At 45.8% G+C, this 14,992-nt stretch overlaps 1 protein-coding gene across 2 annotated transcripts in view; it reads left to right on the plus strand.

The window, feature by feature from the left end:
* The first annotated feature begins 858 nt into the window (after positions 1-858).
* The window catches only part of RPGRIP1 (RPGR interacting protein 1), a 66,465-nt gene continuing 52,331 nt past the window's right edge, over positions 859-14,992 (plus strand). For both annotated transcript variants that reach the window (XM_063651405.1, XM_063651404.1), the window contains exons 1-3: positions 859-929; positions 4,518-4,640; positions 11,249-11,381. In XM_063651405.1, the coding sequence (XP_063507475.1) occupies positions 4,556-4,640; positions 11,249-11,381 (218 nt within the window). In that variant the 5' untranslated portion in view covers positions 859-929; positions 4,518-4,555. The remainder of the gene's footprint in view (positions 930-4,517; positions 4,641-11,248; positions 11,382-14,992) is intronic.

Genomic DNA, 14,992 nt, shown 5'->3' on the forward strand with positions numbered 1-14,992 from the left:
TCTCCTGCCTCAGCCTCCGGAGCAGCTGGGACTACAGGCGTGCACCACTACACCCAGCTAATTTTTGTATTTTTAGTAGAAATGGGGTTTCGCCATGTTAGCCAGGCTGGTCTCAAACTCCTGACTTTGTGATCTGCCCGCCTCGGCCTCCCAAAGTGCTGGGATTACGGGCATGAGCCACTGTGCCCAGCCCCTATATATGGTACTTCAAATGGAGATTTACTTGTAAACTAAATGCAGATTTACTTTTTTTTTTTTTTTTAGACAGAGTCTTACTCTGCTTTGCCCAGGCTGGAGTGCAGTGGCACGACCTTGGCTCACTGCAATCTCCACTTGCCGGGTTCAAGCGATTCTCCTGCCTCAGCCTCCCGAGTAGCTGAATTACAGGCGCCTGTCACCATGCCCAGCTAACTTTTGTCATGTGGTCGGGCTAGTCTCGAACTCCTGGCCGCAGGTGATCCATCCGCCTCGGCCTCCCAAAGTGTTGGGATTACAAACGTAAGCCACCGTACCTGGCCTGAGATTTACTTGTAATCCTAGGTCTAACATGCGAAAGTACATAAACTTTGGGGTGATTATTCAGCTTCCTTAAAATAGGCATGCTATGAAATCTGTATAGATCTATTTAAGACTATGACATTGGAAAGATGCTCTCCATTTATTGTGATTTTTAAAAATGAAATGTTACAGAACAGAGTATGAATTAACCAATTCAAGTTAAATTGCCCGGAAAGCAGATCGATACAATGTTTATGTTTTCTCTAGGTGATAGAATTTCTCCATTATACTTTTTGCTTTCTTCTTTATATTTCTCTGTTTGTTCAAAATAAGCTTCTGTACACCCTTCTCCAGTTGACCAGTCAAGCTAGCTTCAACAAAAAGGGAGAATTTGTTGTACAGGACACAAGACTCTACTATAGAACCTAAAGGTAGGAATAGAGCCAGATAGTGACATTTATGGAAATAGGGAAAGGCTGGGAAACAATCAGACTGGTAAAAAAATTACAATTCCTCTTTGGGAAAGGTGAGTTTCAGTTGTCTAGTATGTTTACTAGGGGAAACATTTGAAAGGGGAAATGTTTAAAAAGAATTTGTACAAATCTGAAAGTCAAGGCTGGAGACCTAAATTTTTTTTTTTTTGGAGATGGAATCTCTCTCTTGTCACCCAGGCTGGAGTACAGTGGCACGATCTCTGCTCACTGCATCCTCCGCCTCCGGGGTTCAAACTATTCTCCTGCTTTAGACTCCTGAGTAACTGGGATCACTCTGTGGTGGCACATGTCACCGCACCCAGCAAATTTTTGTATTTTTAGTAGAGACAAGGTTCCACCGTGTTCGCCAAGCTGGTCTTGAACTCCTGACCTCAGATGATTTGCCCGCCTCAGCCTCCCAAAGTGCTGGGAATACAGGCGTGAGCCACTGCTCCCAGCTGAGACATAAATTTTGGAGACAAAACTGGAAAAGACTGGAATCAAGAACAGAATGCTTTAAGAACTTTTTGACTCACTTCAGCCCCTCAGTGTCATTCTCTCTCTTGTTCGTTCATTCTTCTTTTCATACATTCAGTGTTTATTTATTGAGTACCTGCTATGTGCCAATAACTGTTCGGGTACTGCATCTATAGAGGTAAACAAGATAAACCATTTTTCTGCCTTCAAAGTGACTATGTTTTAGTGAGGGGGGACAGAAAATAAACTAGTATAAATAAATGAAAGTAGTTTCTGTGTATAGTAAATGTCACAAGGGAAATAAAGAGGGTGAGGTAACAGAGTATAAGACTGGTAAGAGAAGGAGAAGTGCTCAGTTCAGCTACCAAAGTCAGAGAAAGGCCTCCTGGCAAATGCAAAGATGCTTGAGAGACCAAAGGATTAGATGGAGTCAGCCAAATAAAGAGCAAGAAGGAGGCCAGGTGCAGTGGCTCAAGCCTGTAATCCCAGCACTTTGGGAGGCCAAGGCAGGCAGATCACAAGATCAGGAGATCAAGACCATCCTGGCTAACATGGTAAGACCCCGTCTGTACTAAAAACACAAAAAATTAGCCGGGCATTGTGGCACGTGCCTGTAGTCCCAGCTACTCAGGAGGCTGAGGCAGGAGAATCACTTGAACCCGGGAGGTGGAGGTTACAGTGAGCCGAGATCGCGCCACTGCACTCCAGCCTGGGTGACAGAGCGAGACTCCATCTCCAAAAAAAAAAAAAAAAAGAGCAAGAAAGAGCTTGATGGTTGGGAGAGCAAAGAGAAGGCAAGTGGTGAGGAGTGTTGTGAGCTAGAGGAAGGTACAAGGTATGATTGGAGGAGTAAGAAGGGGATCAGATGAGGTTGGGCTTTATAGGCCCTGGAAAAAAGTGTAAATTTTACTTTAAGTGTAATGAAAAGCCGTTTGGAGACTTTTGGCAAGGAAGTGTTATGAACTGGGTTGTTTTATACAGGTCACTCTGGATGTTTCAGGCAGAAATAAGGGAGGATGGGAGAGGAAAATGAGGAGAGCGTTAAAAAATGTGGTATTGAGGAAAGGGACACAGATCACTTGAATTTTAGTGGTGGAGACAGGCTAATGTGTGTTGTTTTTGTCTGTGTTTGTTTTTCAGACAGAGTTTTGCTCTTGTTGCCCACGCTGGAGTGCAATGGCACGATTTCAGCTCGCTGCAACCTCTGCCTTCCAGGTTCAAGCAATTCTTCTGCCTCAGCCTCCTGAGTAGCTGCAATTAAAGGCACCCGCCACCACGCCCGTCTAATTTTTTGTATTTTTAGTGGAGACAGGGTTTCACCATGTTGGCCAGGCTGGTCTTGAACTCTTGACCTCGGGTGATCCACCTCGACCTCCCAAAGTGCTGAGGTTACAGGCATGAGCCACTGCACCTGGCTGATACATGTTTTAAAGGAAGAACCTGGAGAACATGCTAATGGATGAGGGAAAGGGAGGAATCAAGGTTGCAGGATTGGTAGGACGGTAGTGGTATTTATGGAGCTAGGGAAAGACTGGGAAAAGATGAGACTGGTAAGATAAATCAAAATTCCTGTTTGGGAAAAGTGAATTTGAGATATCTAGTAGCCATGCCAAGAGAAATGTTTAAAAAAATAGGAAATTGGGCTAGCTGCGGTCTGACGCCTGTAATCCCAGCACTTTGGGAGGCTGAGGTAGGCAGATCACCTGAGGCCAGGAGTTCAAGATCAGCCTGGGCAAGACAGTGAAACCCCATCTCTACTAAAATTACAAATATTAGCCAGGCATGGTGGCACATGCCTGTAATCTCAGCTACTTGGGAGGCTGAGGCAGGAGAATTGCTTGAACCCAGCAGGTGGAGGTTGTGGTGAGCTGAGATTATACCACTGCACTCCAGCCTGGGTGACAAAGCAAAAAAAAAGAAAACAAAATTGTACAAATCTGAAGCTGGAGACAAAAATTTTGGAGACAAAAGCATATACATACATAGTATTTAAAGTCAGGAGACTGGGCCTGGCACAGTGGCTCATGCCTTTAATCCCAGCACTTTGGGAGGCAGAGACTGGAAGGTCGCTTAAGCCCAGGTGGAGGCTGCAGTGAAACGTGTTGTGCCGTTGTACTCCAGCCTGGGGAACAGAATAAGACCCTGCCGAAAGAAAAAAAAAAGGAAAGAAAGAAAGACAGGAAGGAAGGAAAGGAAAAGGAAAAGAAAAAGAAGAAAAGAAAGAGAAAGAAGAAAAAAAGAGAAAGAGGCCAGGTGCGGTGGCTCACGCCTGTAATCCCAACACTTTGGGAAGCCGAGGCGGGCAGATCACCTAAAGTCAGGAGTTCAAGACCAGTTTTGCCAACATGGCAAAACCCTATCTCTACCAAAAATACAAAAATTAGCCAGGTGCGGTAGTGGGTGCCTGTAATCCCGGCTAGACTGGATACTATCATCCAGGAAAAAAAGTGTTGGCCAGAGTATGAGGCAACTCTATAGATAGGATTTCCTGATTATTCAGGCCACAAAGCTCAATATGGTCATTTCAGAGCTCCCAAGTTTACATAATAGTTCTAGCCATCCCCAGAGGCTAATTTAAACTTCTCAGTTTTATTTTCAACCTCCTAGGAGATAGAATCTGATTGGTTCAGCGAGGGTCATTTGTCTTGGGTCATTTGATTAACCCTGGTCCAATCAGCAGTGGCTTCGGGGACTGGATTATAGACTATAAACTGATTCCTGGGGAATCAGTCCCTGTAAATTGAATGGAGAGAGGGATAGAGGCCTATTTCGCAGAGAAAAGGGATGGTCATCGGCTTCCAGGCTGAGCAGACAGTTAAAAAATGATCCAAAATGATACCCATTAATTCCATAGCCATAAAAACTGATTTTCATTTTGAATAAAGTCATTACTACTGAATACTTGTTGTTAGTCTTTAGTATAGAGTTGTCCACACTACTGTAAGAATGACTCTGACCTGTCATATACCATCATGAAAGTGCTGAGAAATTCCTGCTGCAACTTATGTACACGTTTCAGAAGACATCCTAAAGTTGCATGTAATTGACTGCACTTTTCCTTTATTTCAGTGTCCTCTGGGATCTCTTACAGCTTGGAAACAGAGATCATGTCACATCTGGTGGACCCTACATCAGGAGACTTGCCAGTTAGAGACATAGATGCTATTCCTCTGGTGCTACCAGCCTCAAAAGGTAACTTCTACACCTGAGGATGGACACCTTTTAGAATTAAAAGAACTCTCATTGTGGAACATCTTGCTGGCCTTCACAGAGACTGATTTACTTTCAGCTCTTTTCTTCAGTCTTCTCACTATTTTTTTTTTTTTTTTTTGAGATGGAGTCTCGCTCTGTCACCCAGGCTGGAGCGCAGTGGCACAATCTCAGCTCACTGCAGCCTCCGACTCCTGGGTTCAAGCGATTCTCCTGTTTTAGCCTCCCAAGTAGCTGGGATTACAGGCATGCACCACCATGCCTGGCTAGTTTTTGGATTTTTAGTAGAGACAAGGTTTCACCATGACGGCCAGGCTGGTCTCAAACTCCTGACTTCAAGTGATCTGCCCTCCTTGGCCTCCCAAAGGGCTGGGATTACAGGTGTGAGCCACTGTGCCTGGCCCTCTTCTCACATTTTATTCTTAAATTCTTTTTTTTTTTTTTGAGATGGAGTTTCACTCTCTCTCTTGTCCCCCAGGCTGGAGTGTGGTGGCCCAATCTTGGCTTACTGCAACCTACACCTCCCGGGTTCAAGCAGTTCTCCTACCTCAGACTCCTGAGTAGCTGGGACTACAGGTGGCCACCGCCACGCTTGGCTAATTTGGTATTTTTAGTACAGATGTGGTTTCACCATGTTGGCCAGGCTGGTCTCAAACTCCTGACCTCAAGTGATCCGCCTGCCTGGGTCTCCCAACGTGCTGGATTACAGGAGTGAGCCACTGCGCCCAGACTTATTCTTAAATTCTTATAATAAAATTATTACTGCGTGGGTTTAGGAGGTAAAGCTAAATACTACCACCACAAACAGCACAATAAAAGCCAAGAACAAACTAGTGGGTTTCACTCATCTATCCTTGTGATTAGCCCGTAGCCCTTCACTGTCACTAAGCAGAAGTGTGCAATTTAAGATGAAAGGGCTCAGCCCTACCAGAGCTGCTTCCACACATTATTTAAGATATTTTTAGGGCCGGGCGCGGTGGCTCATGCCTGTAATCCCAGCATTTTGGGAGGCCGAGACAGGCGGATCACGAAGTCAGGAGATCGAGACCATCCTGGCTAACATGGTGAAACCCCGTCTCTACTAAAAATACAAAAAAATTAGCTGGGCGTGGTGGTGGGCGCCTATAGTCCCAGCTACTCGGGAGGCTGAGGCAGGAGAATGGCGTGAACACAGGAGGTGGAGCTTGCAGTGAGCCGAGATCGCACCACTGCACTCCAGCCTGGGCAACAGAGCGAGACTCCATACCCCGCCCCAAAAAAACATATTTTTCTAACTTTGGCCAGGCTTGGTGGCTCACACCTGTACCAGCTACTCGAGGCTGAGGTGGGAGGATCACTTGAGCCCAGGAGTCCAAGATCAGTCTGGGCAACATAGCAGTACCCTGTCTCTAAAACAACAAAAAAAGGTATTTTTGTAATTTTGCTCCACTTTCCCATCCCTCAGTCCCAATCACGACTACCGTTGATTCTATTTTCACTTGACTTCACTTCTATAAAATTATTTTTTGAGGATAGGGCACTTTATGCATCGTAAGTGTATAAATGATGCAACCACTTTGGAAAATATTTGCCATTATCTAGTAAAGTTGAACATGTAACTCTACTTTTGAGTATAAAATTTGCAAAAATTGCCCGGGCATGGTGGCTCACGCCTGTAATCCCAGCACCATGGGAGGCCGAGGCAGGTGGATCACCTGGTCGGGAGTTAAAAATTTGCAGAAATTAACTCTTGCACATATGTACCAGGAGACATATACCAGAATGTTCATAGCAGTATTTTTTTTTTTTTGAGACAGATTCTTGCTTTGTCACCTAGGCTGGAGTGCAGTGGTGTGATCTCAGCTCACTGCAACCTCTGCCTCCTGGGTTCAAGTGATTCTCCTGCCTCAGCCACCCAAGTAGCTGGGATTACAGGCGCCCGCCACCACACCTGGCTAATTTTTGTATTTTTAGTAGAGATGGGGTTTCACCATGCTGGCCAGGCTGGTCTCCAACTCCTGGTTTCAAGTCATATGCCCGCCTCGGCCTCCCAAAGTGCTAGGATTACAGGCAGAAGCCACCGCACCTGGCCCCTGTTTTTATTTCTCCTAGGCACAAATCTAGACGTAGAATTGCTGGGTCATACGGTAACACTAGTTTAACATTTTGAGGAACTGCCAGGCTATTTTCCAAAGCAGTGGCACCATTTTACATTCCTACCAGCAACGTATGATGCTTCTGATTTCTTCACTTTCTCACCAGCACTTATTATTGTTTGTAACTGAGGTGTTATCGCGTTGTATTTTTTAAAAATGTGTTCTTTCTTGGCTGGGCAAAGTGGTTCATGCCTGTAATCCCATCACCTTGGGAGGCCAATGCAGGTGGATCACCTGAGCTCAGGAGTTCAAGACTAGCCTGGTCAGAACAGTGAAAACCCATCTATTCTAAAAATAGAAAAAGTTAAGGCCGGGTGCGGTGGCTCATGCCTGTAGTCCCAGCACTTTGGGAGGCCAAGGTGGGTGGATCACGAGGTCAGGAGATCGAGACCATCCTTCCTGGCTAACATGGTGAAACCTCGTCTCTACTAAAAAATACAAAAAAAAAATTAGCCAGGCGTGGCGGCACGCGCCTGTATTCCCAGCTACGTGGGAGGCTGAGGCAGGAGAATGGCATGAACCCGGGAGGCGGAGCTTGCAGTGAGCCGAGATCGCACCACTGCACTCAAGCCTGGGCGACAGAGCGAGACTCCATCTCAAAAAAAAACAAAAAAGAAAAAGTTAGCTGGGCCAGGTGGTGCACACCTGTAGTCCCAGTACTCGGGAGGCTGAGGCATGAGAATAACTTGAACCCAGGAAGCATAGGTTGCAGTGAGCCGAGATGGTGCCACTGCACTCCAGCCTGGGTGACAGAGCGAGACTCCATCTCAAAAAAAAAAAAAAAGTATTCTTTCTCGTTATGGTTTTGATTTGCATTTCTCTGATGAATAATCACACTGACCATTTTTCATATGCTTATTTGCCATTTGTATATCTACTTGGGAGAAATGTCTATTCAGGTCCTTTGCCAATTTTCTTTTTAATTCAGGGGCCAGTTTTGCCAATTTTTGAATTGGATTATTTGTCTTGATATTGTTGGTTTTAAGAGTTCTTTGTATATTTTGGACACAGTTGAGAATTTTGTGCTCCTGAAAGCTTTAACTGTTCCACAAAGTCCATGAAACATGAACTGACTGAGATAATTTTTCAAGTTAGAAGAGTCATAGTGACAGGAAACTGTTGTTCAGGAACTACCTACCTGGAGTTCCAGTCAGTTTGGAAGCCACCCACATAACCAAAAAGCTAAAAGAATTCAGTATTTTTCTTCAGTACCATAAAAGAAAAATAGAAGATGAGAAAGGGGGATATTTACAAGTTTATTTTGTGAAAAAATAAGCTTTCTTAGGTTTTATTATAAACATGTCCAATTTCACTTCTGTCATTTATGAAATAACTAAAAATAAATGAAGTACTTTTTTTCTTTTTTTTGAAACAAGGTCTTGTTCTGTCACCCAAGCTGGAGTGCAGCAGTGCGATCTTGGCTTACTGCAACCTCTGCATCCCGAGGCTCAAACAATCCTCCAGCCTCAGCCTTCCAAGTAGCTAGGACTACAGGCGCACACCACCACACCCAGATAATTTTTGTTTTCTGTTTTTTGTTTTTTGTTGAGATGGAGTCTCGCTTTTGTTGCCCAGGCTGGAGTGCAACGGTGTGGTCTTGGCCCACTGCAACCTCTGCCTCCCAGATTCAAGCGATTTTCCTGCTTCAGCCTCCTAAGTAGCTGGGATTACAGGCACGCATCACCACACCCAGCTAACGTTTGTATTTTTAGTAGAGACGGGGTTTCACCATGTTGGTCAGGCTGGTCTCAAAACTCCTGACCTCGTGATCCGGCTGCCTCAGCCTCCCAAGGTGCTGGGATTACAGGCATGAGCCACTGCGCCCAGCCAATTTTTGTATTTTTTGTAGAGAGGGATTTCACTGTGTTGCCCAGGCTGGTCTCAAACTCCTGAACTCAAGCTGTCTGCCCACCATGGACTCCCAAAGTGTTGATATCACAGGCATGAGCCACCATGTCTGGCCTAAATATTTGTCATAAATAAATATTTTTATAAAGGCATATGGTCATGTTACAATTTTCTTCCTAGTGACCTTACCTTCCTAGTTTACCTAGCAACATTATTTTGCAGGTACTTTGGTTTGGAAGTTGTATTTTTTTTTTTTCATTCTAAGCACCTCAGAAACATTGTTTTCGGAGAAAAAAAATTTTGATGTCACAAATAGATAAAACCACATTAAGGGAATATTTTTATAGCATATAATAAAAAATTAATCTAGCCAGTGACTCATGCCTGTAATCTCAGCACATTGGGAGGCCAAGGCAGGAGGATCACTTGAGCCCAGCCTGGGCAACATAGTGAGACCTTGTCACTATAAAAAATTTAAAAATTGGCCAGGCGTGGTGGCTCACGCCTGTAATCCCAGCACTTTGGGAGGCTGAGGCAGGCGGATCACCTGAGGTCAGAAGTTCGAGACCAGCCTGGCCAACATGGTGAAACCTCATTTCTACTAAAAATACAAAAATTAGCTGGCTGTGGTGGCCCATGCCTGTAATCCCAGCCATTTGAGAGGCTGAGACACAAGGATTGCTTGAACCTGGGAGATAGGGAGATGGAGGTTGCAGTGAGCCAAGATAGAGCCACTACACTCCAGCCTGGGCAACAGTGAGAGACTCTGTGTCAAAAAAAATAGTAATTAGCTGGGCGCGGTGGCTCACGCCTGTAATCCCAGCACTTTGGGAGGCCGAGGCAGGTTGATCACGAGGTCAAGAGATGGAGACCATCCTGGCCAATGTGGTGAAACCCCATCTCCACTAAAAATACAAAAAATTAGCCAGGTGTGGTGGCAGGAGCCTGTAATCCCAGCTACTTGGGAGGCTGAGGCAGGAGAATTGCTTGAACCTGGGAGGCAAAGGTTGCAGTGAGCCGAGATTGTACCATTGCTCTCCAGCCTGGGCAAAAAGAGCGAAACTCTGTCTCAAATAAATAAATAAATAAATAAATAAACGCAAAAAAATAAAAAATAAAAAATATGGTTCCCATTCACCATGAGATGAGAGCAGACCTGGGCCAGTGAACACTCACAATGAAAAGTGTGCTCTAGTTTCCTCTGCTTAGACCAAGCAGAGGCTCTTGTCCTAGGAGGCAGCTTTGAGGACAGTTTCTCCTGACCAAAAAAACAAACGGGATGGTTCTTGGTAATCAAGAAAAGTTTTTATCCTTTTCCTTACTGGGTTTTTGAAGACAGTCATGGGAACAATCCTTGTATAGATCCAAATTAACTAATAAGGAGAAAAAAATAGAAGAATAGGCCGGGCGCAGTGGCTCATGCCTGTAATCCCAGCACTTTGGGAGGCCAAGGCAGGTGGATCACCTGAGGTCAGGAGTTGGAGACCAGCCTGGCCAACATGGTGAAACCGTGTCTCTATTAAAAATACAAAAATTAAGCTGGGCACGGTGGCTCACGCCTGTAATCCCAGCACTTTGGGAGGCCGAAGCGGGTGGATCACAAGGTCAAGAGATTGAGACCATCCTGGCTAACACGGAGAAACCCCGTCTCTACTAAAAATACAAAAAAATTAGCCGGGTGTGGTGACTGGCGCCTATAGTCCCAGGTACTCGGGAGGCTGAGGCAGAATGGTGTGAACCTGGGAGGCGGAGCTTGCAGTGAGCCGAGATGGCACCACTGCACTCCAGCCTGGGCGAGAGTGCGAGACTCCGTCTCTTAAAAAAAAAGAAAAGAAATTAGTTAGGTGTGGTGGCAGGCACCTGTAATCCCAGCTACTCTGGAGGCTGAGGCAGGAGAATCAGAATCACTTGAACCCGGGAGGCGGAGGTTGCAGTGAGCCAAGATCATGCCAGTGCACTCTAGACTGGGTGACAGAGCGAGACCCTGTCTCAAAAAAAAAGAAGAAGAAGAAACTAAAAAGAAAAATTAAGTAGAATAAAAGCCTAATTGGATATTTTTATCTAGAGAATGTACTTTCTAGACGGAAGGTCGAGTTATACCTCATGCTGTAATAATATAGAAAGAGTCTCCAGGGACCCAGTCGGAGTCATTTCTGTTTTGTTTTGTTTTTTTTTCCCAAGGCGGAGTCTTGCTCTGTCACCCAGGGTGGAGTACAGTGGCACGATCTCGGCTCATGGCAACCTCTGCCTCCCAGGCTCAAGCAATTCTCCTGCCTCAGCCTCCTGAGTAGCTGGGATTACAGGCACGTGCCACCACGTCCAGCTAATTTTGTATTTTTAGTAGAGACCAGGTTTCACCATGTTGGTCAGGCTGGGCTCGAACTCCTGACCTCACAATCTGCCTGCCTCAGCTTCCCAAAGTGCTGGGATTACAGGCGTGAGCCACTGCGCCTGGCCCAGAGTCATTTCTCATACTTCCTGAATTTCCTCATAAATACTTGACTCAAGATAGATTTATGCTCTCTGGACAAAATGTGATGAGAGATCTAAAAGGTTAAAAAAATACATGTGAAAATACTGTCCATTTACTGTCTTCTGGGACTTTAGGTAAGAATATGAAAACTCAACCACCCTTGAGCAGGATGAACCGGGAGGAATTAGAGGACAGTTTCTTTCGACTTCGCGAAGATCACATGTTGGTGAAGGAGCTTTCTTGGAAGCAACAGGATGAGATCAAAAGGTAGAGTTCTCCTTAAATTTTTTTTTTTTTTTTTTTTTGAGACGGAGCCTTGCTCCGTTGCCCAGGCTGGAATGCAGTGGCATGATCTCGGCTCACTGCAGCCTCCGCCTCCAGATTCAAGCAATTATCCTGCCTCAGCCTCCCAAGTAGCTGGGATTATAGGCATGCGTCACCACACCCAGCTAATTTTGTATTTTTAGTAGAGATGGGGATTCGCCGTGTTGGCCAGGTTGGTCTTGACCTCCTGACCTCAGATGATGCATCCACCTCGGCCTCCCAAAGTGCTAGGTTTACAGATGTGAGCCACTGTGCCCGACCCAAAAATAATTTTTGAAGCAATATTTCTTTAGTCAATTTTTTTGCCAAACATGTCGATAGACTGTGACCACAGGGCACAAGGACACAGAGCATCATTAAGAGCTTGGGTGATACTATTTCAGTCCACAGAATAAGAGACTGGACAGGTTCCTCCCCTGGTCACAACTGAGGGGATGGAGACAGGAGGAATGGTCAAAATTTCAGAGGAGAAAAGGCTGCAGGGGCAAGTAAAAGAAGGGGTCTTTATTTACAAAAGAAAACTAAAGATCGTATTGATCCCTGCAGGCATGTTGTAAGTGCTATCTATACATTTATTTATTTGTTTATTTTTGAGATTTTTTTTTTGAGATGGAGTTTTGCTCTTGTTGCCCAGGCTGGAGTACAATGGCATGATCTCAGCTCACCGCAACCTCCGCCTCCAGGATTCAAGTGGTTCTCCTGCCTCAGCCTCCCAAGTAGCTGGGATTATAGGCATGCGCCACCATGCCCAGCTAATTTTGTATTTTTAGTATAGACGGGGTTTCTCCATGTTGGCCAGGCTGGTCTTGAACTCCTGACCTCAGGTGATCCGCCTGCCTCGGCCTCCCAAAGTGCTGGGATTACAGGCTTGAGCCACCACGCCGGACAATTTTTATTTATTTTTGAGACAGAGTCTCACTCTGTTTGGTCTGGAGTGCAGTGGTGTGATCTTGGCTCACTGCAACCTCTGCCTACTGGGTTCAAGCGATTCCCCTGCCTCAGTCTCCTGAGTAGTTGGAATTACAAGCTTGCACCACCACATCAGGGTAATTTTTTTTTTTTTTTTGAGATGAAGCCTTGCTCCGTTGTCCAAGCTGGAGTGCAGTGGCGCAATCTCGGCTCACTGCAACCTCCACCTCCCAGGTTCAAGCAATTCTCCTGTCTCAGCCTCCCAAGTAGCTGGGACTACAGGCACACACCACCATGGCCGGCTAATTTTTTTTTTTTTTTTTGGAGACGGAGTCTCCATCTGTCGCCCAGGCTGGAGTGCAGTGGTGCAATCTCGGCTCACTGCAACTTCTGCCTCCCAGATTCGAGCGATTCTCCTGCCTCAGCCTCCCAAGTAGCTGGGACTATAGGTGCCCACTGCCACGACTGGCCGTGCTGCCCAGGCTGGTCTCAAACTCCTGAGCTCAGGCAATCAGCCCACCTCGGCCTCCCAAAGCACTAGGATTACAGATGTGAGCCGCCGTGCCCAGTCATGCCTGGCTGATTTTTTTTTTTTTAGTAGAGATGGGGTTTCACCCTGTTGGCCAGGGTAGTCTCAAACTCCTGACCTCAGGTGATCCACCCTCCTTGGCCTCCCAAAGTGCTGGGATTACAGGCGTTAGCCAACGCGCCAGGCCTTAACATTTGTATTTTTAGTAGAGATGGGGTTTCACCATGTTGGCCAGGCTGATCTCAAACTCCTGACCTCAAATGATCCCCCCATCTTGGCCTCCCAAAGGGCTGGGATTATAGGCATGAGACATCGTGCCCAGTTAATTTATCAGAAATAGTATTAATTAGCCAGGCACAGTGGCTCACGCCTGTAATCCCAGTACTTTGGGAGGCCAAGGCGGGTGGATCACAAGGTCGGGAGTTCAAGACCAGCTTGACCAACATGATGAAACCCTGTCTCTACTAAAAATACAAAAATTAGTTGGGCATGGTGGTGTGCGCCTGAAATCCCAGCTACCCAGGAGGCTGAAGCAGAATCGCTTGAACCCAGGAGGCAGAGGTTGCAGTGAGACGAAATTGCGCCATTGCACTCCAGCCTGGGCGACAAGAGGAAGACTCCATCTAAAAAAAAAAAAGAGTATTAATTCATTTAATAGTCTGAAGAGGTATTATTAAGAGGAAAAGGAAGCATAAAGAGGTTAAATAAGTTACCTGAGATCATACCTAGTGCATAACAGAGGTGGAAATTCTTTTTGTTTTGTTTTGTTTTGTTTTTGAAACAGAGTCCTGCAGTGTCACCCAGGTTTGAGTGCAGTGGCACAATCTCGGCTCACCGGCAATCTCTGCTTCCCGGGTTAAAGTGATTCTCCTGCCTCAGCCTCCCGAGTAACTGGGATTACAAGCATGTGCCACCATGCCTGACTAATTTTTGTATTTTTAGTAGAGACAGGGTTTCACCATGTTGGCCACGCTGGTCTTGAACTCCTTTCCTCAAGTGATCCGCCTGCCTCGGCCTCCCAAAGTGCTGGTATTACAGGCGTGAGCCACCGCGCCTGTCCCAGAGGGAAAAACTCTTAACTTCAAAACATATTATTATATACAGTGATCTTAGATTTCTTTCTTTAGAAAATGGGGACCTGGAAAGAAATCGGAGACGGAGGTGAGGGACTGTAAACAGATGGGAAGAATGGGAGTTCTGAAAGTCTGGAGTCTATCTCTAGGACACATTTTGAAGATACTGGTGTCAATGGCTTCCAGCCAAGGACCACCAGGAACATACCTACAGTTGAGCAAGCTGGGCTTATTCATTACAGCTAGAGAATATGCACACCAGGGGAACTAAAGGCATCTCAGCAAATGTGTTAGAACTTATTATAGTATCTAAGCTTTATTTGATTGGGTGATTTTGGAGGAGGATCCAAGGAAACAGAAGTTTGCTCCAGATTTCATGCTGTCAGAAAGCAAGCACAATTCTATGTTTCGGTATCTCAATAAATTATTCTTTCTTTCTTTCTTTTTTTCTTTTTTTGAGATAGGGTCTCACTCTGGCACACAGGCTGGAGTGCAGTGGTGCAGTCTCAGCTCACTTTAGCCTCAACTTCCTGGACTCAAGTATCAATAAATCTTATCTACAGGGAGGGTAGACTAGTGCAAGGCTGAAGCCATGATTGGTAAAGAAGTTGCAGTCACTCATATTAACCTGGAGAGAAGGATGTTTGGTATTTTGTGGGTGGCAGTGACACTAATTTTGTCTGTAAGCAGACAAAATTAGGCAGTGGACTTGTTTTGTATCACTCTATCATGGTTTTGGAGTGAACTTGTTTCATGTTGATGTTCTGTGAGGTGTCCAAAAGAATAGTGGCCGGGCACGGTGGCTCACGCCTGTAGTTCCAACACTTTGGGAGGCTGAGGTGGGCGGATCACCTGAGATCAGGAGTTCGACACCAGCCTGGCCAACATGGTGAAACCCCGTCTCTACTAAAAATACAAAGATTATCCGGGCGTGGTGGCAGGCGCCTGTAATCCCAGCTACTCGGGAGGCTGAGGCAAGAGAATCGCTTGAACCCAGGAGGCGGAGGTTGTAGTAAGCAAGGATTGCGCCACTGCACTCCAGC

This window comes from Pongo pygmaeus, chromosome 15 (assembly GCF_028885625.2).
Source record: "Pongo pygmaeus isolate AG05252 chromosome 15, NHGRI_mPonPyg2-v2.0_pri, whole genome shotgun sequence".
In the NCBI taxonomy this organism is placed as follows: Eukaryota; Metazoa; Chordata; class Mammalia; order Primates; family Hominidae; genus Pongo; species Pongo pygmaeus.